Source organism: Mus pahari, chromosome 3 (genome assembly GCF_900095145.1).
Source record: "Mus pahari chromosome 3, PAHARI_EIJ_v1.1, whole genome shotgun sequence".
Classification (NCBI taxonomy): Eukaryota; Metazoa; Chordata; class Mammalia; order Rodentia; family Muridae; genus Mus; species Mus pahari.
Genome location: NC_034592.1, coordinates 149,341,434 through 149,350,149, shown reverse-complemented (window position 1 = coordinate 149,350,149; position 8,716 = coordinate 149,341,434). Strand labels below are relative to the sequence as shown.

The following is an 8,716-nucleotide window of genomic DNA, read 5'->3' as shown; positions in this document are numbered from 1 at the left end:
TTTAATCCCAATATTCAGAACTGGAGGACCCATTAGGCTTGATGAGGTCAACCTAGGTGGCACACATACATCACTAACCTAACAGCAGGGGTTCAGCCAGCAGAAACCCTAACACAAAATCTAGTGTGATCTCTGGAACCCACGAAGCTGGAAATAGATACCATTCTGACCATTCATGCCAAAGGTGTCATTCTGGGCTGAGGCTGGGAGAACACAGCTTGTTCAGCATGCCAAGAAGAGTCCCTGGAGGAAAAGCTTGGCTTTACTGACCCTAGAAACCAGGTGATAAACCAGTTTTGTTTTGCCCAGTTAAAGGTACAGTGTAACAAAACAGCTTAAGCTGCAAAGATGGATTGCTTTTGTATGCACTTAGGTGAGAGGGAGAAAAATACCAGCTACAGACAGGCTGACCTATAACTTACAAGCTAGCACCAGGGTGATGTTCACAGGAAGCAGCTGTAGGCCCACCCAACCCAGAAACTCAAGGCACAGCAGATAAATGAAATCATCAATCAGACTTTTATTTCTACAGATAGACGGCCAATATTTCCTATTATTTCCAGCAGTAGTGCACACAATACCACCACTCCCCAGCCAAACAGTAACTCTGCATTCTGCATAGCCTTGTGGCGCTGGGCAGCAGAACAGCTGGTATTCTGTATTCCAAAAGTACCTGAAAAGCAAAGTAAAATGTTGATAGGCTTTTCTGGTTGAACACATCCCACCCCCCACCTCACTTAGCAAGCAACATGGTGAGCTTGAATCCTACCAAGAACCTTAACAGCATGAACGGAGCAGCTAGAACCCCAGTTACTAACAGCTCCAGGACTGGGTCATTACTCTCCACACTCGTCATCAACACCCCTAGAAACAGGTTAAAGAACCTCACCTGAAACCAAGATCAGACCAACACCGGCGTCCTCAGCTCCCTCAGGCCTGTAGAAAGTAAGTCGATGAAGCCATTATTAAGTGAAATAGGTTAAAGCCAACAATGAATTAATCCTGGGGCTGATGCATCAGACAAAACTGGCAATTATTTATGAGATCAACATGGTCGATCTGACGGGGAAAGAAATGATATCATCAGTTCACCAGCCAAATTTATGTCAAAAACAAAAAAAGAAACCAAAAAAACGTAAGTCTATACTGGAAGATGGACACGTGGAAACCACTTACCAATGCTCTCCCCTCCGGAGTTCATGCTCCATTCAAAGCCAGGCTTTGGCTGTCAGCAAACCTGAGATAAAATGCAGAAAATAACCCGTCAACTACCTGGACACTAAAGGCACAGCACCTGCTGCTGCCGTTAGGCAGGCATGTCAGACATACTGGCTTAAAAGAATGTGATCAACATGGTCGATCTGATGGGGAAAAAAGTTGTGTCATCACACATGCCTGTGGAAAGCTGTCGAGCCTGATCCCAAGGGCTAGGTAGACAGCCAGTTAGGACTGCACCTCCTTTATAAGAGACAGCTGTAATACCAGTGTCTGCAATTAACTAGCTAAAGGAATGGGACTTGCTGAGATATTCACAATTGCCTTGGAACCTTTCAACATTATGTACCAGGAGGCCTCACACATCACCTGAGAAGCCCATGGACTCCAGCAACAAACCTTAAGTGCAAAACTGTCTCACATATACAACTGACCGGCACTGTCCACTTGCAAATGATATGTCTGTCCAATTGTTCAGATAACATAGTAGCCCTGGCTTGCCTCAACTTAAGCCACCTTGCCTGGGCCTACTGTTTTTAGATTTACTCATTTATTTTATGCATGAGTATACCATTGCTCTCTTCAGACACACTGTTTAAGAGGGCACCAGACCCCATTACAGATGGTTGTGAGCCATGTGGTTGCTGGGAACTGAACTCAGGACCTCTTGAAGAGCAGTTTGGAGACAGGGTTTCTCTGTGTAGTCCTGGCTGTGTAGGACCCCCACTCAAAAGTACACCCAAGGAAACTCGAGAAACTGTCTTGATGCAAGCACACGAGGTAGTTTAATGGAGGAGCTCTGGGCAATACGTTATCTCACGCAGGAGACAAGAGGAATTAACCACGAGGCTCAGGCTCAGCCTCCTGAGCTTACAAACACTTTGGACTATTTGACATAAGTTACATGAATCACAGGTCCCTTCATTCCCCCTTTTCTACTTAATTCTAATCTTAAAATTCCAAAGGCCCGTATCCCCTAATTCCTCTTCTATTTGACTTACAGGCTGGTACTGTCGTTGTAAGACCATGAGCTTAACTGCATCTACCCTACTCTGGATAAAAGCAATTCCCTTGTTAATCAAACATGGCCCAAACGTTAGGAGCAATAGAATAGCCCAGTCATCGCTGTTAACAGGGTGATCAGCCCTGGAGAACCAGTAAACCAGGATTCATACCATCCTTGACTTGCCTATGTCTCATTTCTTTTGTCTAGCCTTTCCTTTGAGCTTCTGCATGGAAATCTCTTACTACCCCAGTATGGTCATCGGGGATTCTATCACCAGGGGAACAGGCTGGGGAGGTGTGAGGGAGCCCTGACCAGATAGTACCTTATTCGGACCAAGGGGTTAACCCTGGGGGGTCTCTACTTTAAGCCTGATCTGGAAGACCAAGCCGGGATCCACCCCTGCCACATAGTACCTCAAGCCCCACATTCGTCCTTTGTCCCAGCCGGTAAACTCCTTTCCTGTTTGGGTGAACTCTATTCTCAGGGGCTGACAATGTCCACTGTTATAGCACCGATTCCATGGGTCACTGGTCCAATTTCGGCTGACCTTAATGAGGTCCCAGGTGGAAGAGGGTTTCCAATATGCCTGCCCTGTGGTTTCACATCCCCATTCCTTACAAAAGAAATAATCTAGCCCTCCACACCTCTTTTCAGAGCCCCTAGTCCTTCCATCTCTGGGACACACATAGAAGTCGCTACTTGCCATAGCATCCCTAGCTTTGGCAAAACAGCACCCAATTTTTCCATAGGCAATCTGGTCATTGCAGGCCGTATAGTCTGAATCGAGGGGCTTGGTTCGCTTAGAGGTCTCTGGGTCTGCATCAGGGATGTCCCAGGTCTCTAACCCGGCCACTAAAGCACAAGCATCCGGTGTCAATATAGGCCACCATGTCTTAGGGGGAGCATCTTTGGTGATGCTCCAGGTCACTTTCCCCGCTTGGGACAACACCTGCCAGGTCAGTCTCCTGGGGGAATGGTGGTTACTTGCCCTTGTTTGGCTTAGGGCACAAGCGAAGCTTAAAAGGATTATCAGTCTTTTCCAGGGTCCACTCATTTTGGTCAGCCTCAGGGGGTGCCTTAACATGAGACGCATGGACGCAAGTTGGGATTCCTTCCACTTAGATGACGGTGGGCGTGTCAGCAGCACCAAGTAGGGTCCTTTCCACCTTGGCTCTAGGCTCCTGCTCGATGTCTCCTCACCAGGACAGTGTCTCCTACTTTAAACTGATGCGGCACCTGTGTATCACCAGCAACATAGGTTTCTTTTAACTGTTCCCAAACCTCCTTTCTTACAAGAGCCTTGAGCAGGGCTAAGAGGTGAGAGGAGGGAATGAAGCATGCAGCCGGGAAGGTTTTACTCCCTACTGTCACATAGATGGGCTGAGGCGTCCCATAACATTAATTCAAAGGGTGTTAGGCCAGAGGCTCCGGGGGTATTCCAGGCCCTGAATAAAGCATATGGGAGAAGGGCTGTCCAATCATTTCCGCCGGTTTCTAAGGCCATTTTGGTCAAAGAATCTTTTAGGTCCCCTGGCTGTCTAGCCCTACCTCCTTTGTCCCTATCTACTACTGCGGCCAGAGTCTGAGTCAGAATCTTTTCCTGTCTTTTGTCCCTCTTGTCCTCATCTTCTGAGCCATCTCTCCAGAGAATTTTTGTTTGTTTTTCGAGACAGGGTTTCTCTGTACAGTTCTGGCTGTCCTGGAACTCACTTTGTAGACCAGAACTCAGAAATCCGCCCGCCTCTGCCTCCCGAGTGCTGGGATTAAAGGCGCGCGCCACCGCTCCCAGCTGGGACCACTTTCTTAATCAGTCCCTTTCTCAGGCAGTTCTACCAGGACAGGTTAAGTAAGAGCAGGTCATTCCATCTCCTGGATCTGTGTGTACAGATACACAATGAAAAGACTTCGTACACCTAGTATTATCGAAGGCTCAATGCTCAACGCTTTTAAAACTAGCCTCAGCACTAACTCTTGCATCTAATTCCCTATCACAGCCCACTTAAAGGCTCTTCGAACCACGTTTGCCACTTTAGGCCACTAGACAAATGCGTACCTTCAGACTTAAGATGGTAGGTGAATCCTCATCTCCCTCGATGCTCTTCTCTCCCTCCAACCTCCATTCTGTCCTGCTTGATCAGGCCAACCTACAAAACAAAAGCATCAATCACCACCTACCCTCGACCAGAACCAAGCAGACCAGCGACCTCGGAGGCTGGTGTCTATCAGGACAAACTGGCAAATGTTTTAAAACATCAGCACTGTCGATATGACGGGGAAAAAAGTGAGGTCATCATTTTCACCAGCAAAAAGGTTCCCAGGCTAAACCAGAAGGCGTCTTTCCCACCTGAAATCACCTCCTTCAAGGTCAACCTGGGGATGGCGCTCCATAAGCAACACCTGGAGACTAGGAGCGTCTACAGCGATGAAACATGGTAACAAAAAACTCACGCTGTGGGGACTCAACTCACCATCTGCGCGTTAACCCCGCAGGGACGAGACATTTCGGAAACAGAGCACGCGCTCATGGAGTCGCAGGAACCAAAGGGCGAAAGTAGCCGCGAACCTGCCTTATATAGACTATGGCGGCGCCTGCGCACTGAGCCCAAGGCGCGTCGCTTCCGGGCGCGAGCGCTTGGTGTCCTGGGAAATGTAGTCCCCGAGCCGCCCGGCCCCAGCCTGCTAATGGTTGTCCAGCTAGCGTCTAGCCCCTCCCCGTGCTCACTGGGCCTCCGGGGCTTCTCGGCTTCCGCGCCATGTCGCGCTTGGCACGCACGACCCGCCCGCCGCGTCCCCCTGGCTCCGGGGCCAGCCGAGACCTGCGGCCTCCCGGGGCGCAGTCAACCCGCCCCCCGCCGCGCCCTCCCCTCAGCCGCGCCCGCGGGAGCCGCTAGTCCAGCCGCCGCCGCCGCGGGCGCTGAGGCGACGCCGCCCTTCCGCCCGCCCCGAGGGCGGGGGCGCAGGCGAGCCCGGCCTCTCGCTGGCACCCGCGGCACCGCCTCCTCGTCCTGCGCGGCCTCCTCTTCCTCCGGGCCGCCCACTGGGCTACTCGCCCCGCCCAGGGGCTGCAGGGACTGGAAACCGAAAGTTCGCGGTGCCGGGCGGGGCCGCGACCTGCCGGGGCCGGGGCTGAGCTCCTGCCGCCGAGGACGCGCCCGAGCCGGTGAGTGGCCTCCGCCCTACCACGCACCTGCTTCTGCGGCGCTGCGACCGCCGGCGCCCCGCTCTGCCTCGGGGCCGGGTGTCAGGTTAGCCTTGGAGTCCCTATCTGCCCCACTCAGCGCCCCCACCACCCCCGGAGTCCCTGTCCCCTCCCCTCAGTTCTCCTGTAGTCCCCAGAGTCCATGTCCCCTTCCCTTAGTTTTCCTATAGCCCCCGGAGTCCCTGTCCCATTCCCTCAATTATCCTGTAGCCTCCGGAGTCCCTGTCCCCTCCCCTCAGTTCTCCTGTAGTCCCCAGAGTCCATGTCCCCTTCCCTTAGTTTTCCTATAGCCCCTGGATTCCCTGTTCCCTTCCCTCAATTATCCTGAAGCCTCCGGAGTCCCTGTTCTCTTTCTCTCAGCTCCCCTCTAGCCCCCGGAGTCCCTCAGTTCCCCTGTCATCTCTGGAGTATCTGGAATCTCCCATTACCGCTAAGATCTTTTCCCACTCCTTAACACCCCCAGTGTCCTGTCCTCCCACCTCCGCCGTCACCCTCCATCGTTCCCTGAGTTAAGCGTACCTGGTTAGGAGCAGCCCCATTCCCCAGTCCCTGTCTCCTCTCCTCAGGAGCCCCATCACCCCTAAACCCCTGTTCCTTCTCATTAGCCTCACCATCACTCCCCAGAGTTCCTGTCTCCTCTCCTTAGCAGCCCCCATCACCTCCAGAGTCGGTGTCTCCTCCCCCAGCACCCAGCGCCTCCTGAGCCGCTAGCACTGCCATTACCTTCTTCGCCTGTCTTCAGTTCACCTGTCCCCACCCTGATCACACCCCACCCCCAGTGCCCCTCATCTCTGCACCCAGTCATCCCCTGTAGCTGTCCTGCCTCTGCTCCTGGCCGCTGGAGCCTCACTCTCGCCATTTCTCACCTATTGCTATACCCACTTGTTCCACAGCCACCCTGGGCTCCCCATCCCTAGGCCCTTCCCTACCTCTGAGTCCCCCCAGATCTCTCCTGCTTTCTGTAACCTTGCAGTGTTTCTCTGAGGGGTGTGTGTTGTGACTTCTCTCAGGACTTGAAATTTACCTAACTACAACCCAGCTGCCACCTCTTGCTCCATCCTCTTTCATCTTACCCTGTAATTAGAAGTCTCTAAATGTTAGCCCTGCAACAGCTTAACCATTGCTGATCTGGTGCCTTCCTGCCTTGCTTTCCTTCCCCGCGGGCTCCTGCCACTCTTCTCTCTCCTGCTCTAGCACTTATTTGCTTCCGTTTTCTTTTACACAAAATGAGGAAGAAGGGATTTTTCCTCAGAAAAAAAAATTTTTTTAAAACAAACACTAACCATTGAACCTGCATCATGAGAACAGGGTTTGGTAAGATGAGGAGAAAAGTCACCACAGAAAATATTCCCAGTGGGAAGAAAAGGGACTTTTTTTTTTTTCTGATAAGAATAAAAGCCACCTCTCATACAATGCCAAATCTATTCACAGTTTCCAACTATGAATATTTTAAAACTGTGAGGACAGTCTCAAAAATCCTTTAGCTGAGAACTGAGTCACCACCACCCTGCCCCCCTGCATCTACACGCTATGCCTGAGTTATATTGAGAAGTTCCCTGAATGGGGCTTCCTCTTCATCCAGCATCAGAACTCCTCAAGGCAAGAACTGCTAGCTGCTTCAGGGGAAAGAAGGCCTAGAACTCACTTACTCTCTAACGGGAGGGAGCAGGGAACCTGTCACCTCTCTGTCCTAAGAATGCCTGTACGGTCCTGAGCCCTTGAGTGTGTATTTGTTGAAGTGGGGTCTCATAGAGTTCATGTTGGCCACAGGCTCAGTGGAGTCTGTCTTTGAATTTCTTCTGATCTCCCTGCTTCTGCCTCCCTACTCTTCACTTCCCAACCCCTGCTTCCACCTCCCAGGAGCTGAGCTGAGATGCCAGCTGCACCCTGCAGCAGGCTGGCACATGGCTGGCACACGGTTGGGATCGACACGCTTGTGCCCCTTTTGCCCCAGCAATCATTTTGTAAGAAAGGAAATGAAACCTAAGCAGTGGATTAAGTAACCTGGTTGAAGGCAAACCAGGCAGTAGTTTGGGAGTTGATGACATTTCTTTCTGTCCCCAAGCAAGTGAAGGAGTCCGGGAATGGGGGATTGGATCCCTCAGAATCGCCTAAATTGTGAGGTTAAGTTTAGAGTTTGTATCACGGTTGGGAATCCGCAAGGTTGAGTGCTTGTTCCCATGATTAGAATCTGCATGTTCTACCCTCCCTTAATAAATGATTAACGTGTAAAGGCAGAAGGGCTGGCTTCATGGTGTTTGGGTATTTGCTGTGTTTGAAGGGCACTGGTGACTCTCAGCCTGTGCAGTTACAGGTATTGAAGTCAGGTGAAGGTGGCAGACTTCATGAGACATGGAAGACAGAAGACCTCATCTAGAGGCCAGACCCAGGAATCCTCCTGCCAACCACAGAGGTAAGCAGGGTTTTTACCAGATGGAAAGGGGAGGCCTGCCGGAGATGGTCTGCGGTTTCCAGTTAGTAAGGGTCTCCTTGTGTGGTCAGTGTGGTGGCACACACCTTTACACACCTTTAATCTCAGCACTTGGGAGGCAGAGGCAGGCGGATCTGAGTTTGAGGCCAGCCTGGTCTCCCTAGAAGAGCTGCAAATGGTTCTGTGGTAGGATGGAAGGCCTGTCACTCCAGCAGAGAGAAGAGGGTTGAGAGTTTGAGGCCAGCTAAACAATGAGATTAAGGCCATCCTGAGCTCCATACTGAAACCTTGTCTCAGAAACCAGGGCTGGTGAGTTAGAGCCCTTGCCTCCTGGTTTATGGTTATGGTTCCCTGCACGTGGTAGGAGGTGAGAAACAGACTGACTGGTGGTTTGCAGCCGGGCTGCCCAATAGAAACTGCTTCTAATCGCCAATAGCATCATTAGGAAATTTAAAGGATAACCAATAGCATTAATTTTTAATGGTGTGTGTGTGTGTCTGTGTGTGTGTATGTGTATGGAAATCAGAAGACTTCTCCTAAGAGTTGGGTTTTTTCCTTCCATCATGTGGTCTTGAGGACTGAACTGAGATTGTCAGGGTTGATAGCAAGTGCCCTCATCGACTGAGTCTTGAAATTTTTTTTTTTTCTAATTTAATGGCAACTCAGTAAAGTGTAATGGTCTAATTTCTTAAGTTAATCATATCCAAGATATTAACATTTTATGAGATTTAATGCACATGCATAAATACCTGTGGGTCAAAGCATTCATATACATAAAATGATAATAATAATAATAATAATATTAATAATAGGGGCTGGTGAGATGGCTCAGCGGCTAAGAGCACCCGACTGCTCTTCTGAAGGT

The 8,716-nt window shown here is 50.7% G+C and overlaps 1 protein-coding gene, 1 long non-coding RNA gene and 3 other non-coding genes across 7 annotated transcripts in view; 1 reads left to right on the top strand and 4 right to left on the bottom strand.

The window, feature by feature from the left end:
- Positions 1–496: 496 nt before the first annotated feature.
- LOC110318413 lies at positions 497–5,040 on the bottom strand. The gene is made up of 5 exons (XR_002380364.2): positions 4,690–5,040; positions 4,275–4,365; positions 1,177–1,237; positions 890–936; positions 497–673 (listed from the first exon to the last, which is right to left on the bottom strand). It is a non-coding gene; the product is annotated as an uncharacterized LOC110318413 (long non-coding RNA).
- On the bottom strand, positions 1,008–1,096 carry LOC115063757. The gene has a single exon (XR_003843629.1). It is a non-coding gene; the product is annotated as a small nucleolar SNORD12/SNORD106 (small nucleolar RNA).
- LOC115063758 lies at positions 1,311–1,399 on the bottom strand. The gene has a single exon (XR_003843630.1). It is a non-coding gene; the product is annotated as a small nucleolar SNORD12/SNORD106 (small nucleolar RNA).
- Positions 4,433–4,525, bottom strand: LOC115063759. Its single transcript, XR_003843631.1, has one exon. It is a non-coding gene; the product is annotated as a small nucleolar SNORD12/SNORD106 (small nucleolar RNA).
- Znfx1 (zinc finger NFX1-type containing 1) overlaps positions 4,966–8,716 on the top strand; it is a 27,216-nt gene continuing 23,465 nt past the window's right edge. Inside the window, exons 1-2 of one of the 3 annotated variants that reach the window (XM_021193450.1) lie at positions 4,966–5,466; positions 7,729–7,833. In XM_021193450.1, coding sequence (XP_021049109.1) covers positions 7,773–7,833 — 61 coding nt within the window. In that variant the 5' untranslated portion in view covers positions 4,966–5,466; positions 7,729–7,772. The remainder of the gene's footprint in view (positions 5,467–7,728; positions 7,834–8,716) is intronic. The other 2 variants (XM_029536250.1, XM_029536249.1) reach the window with 2 other exon arrangements.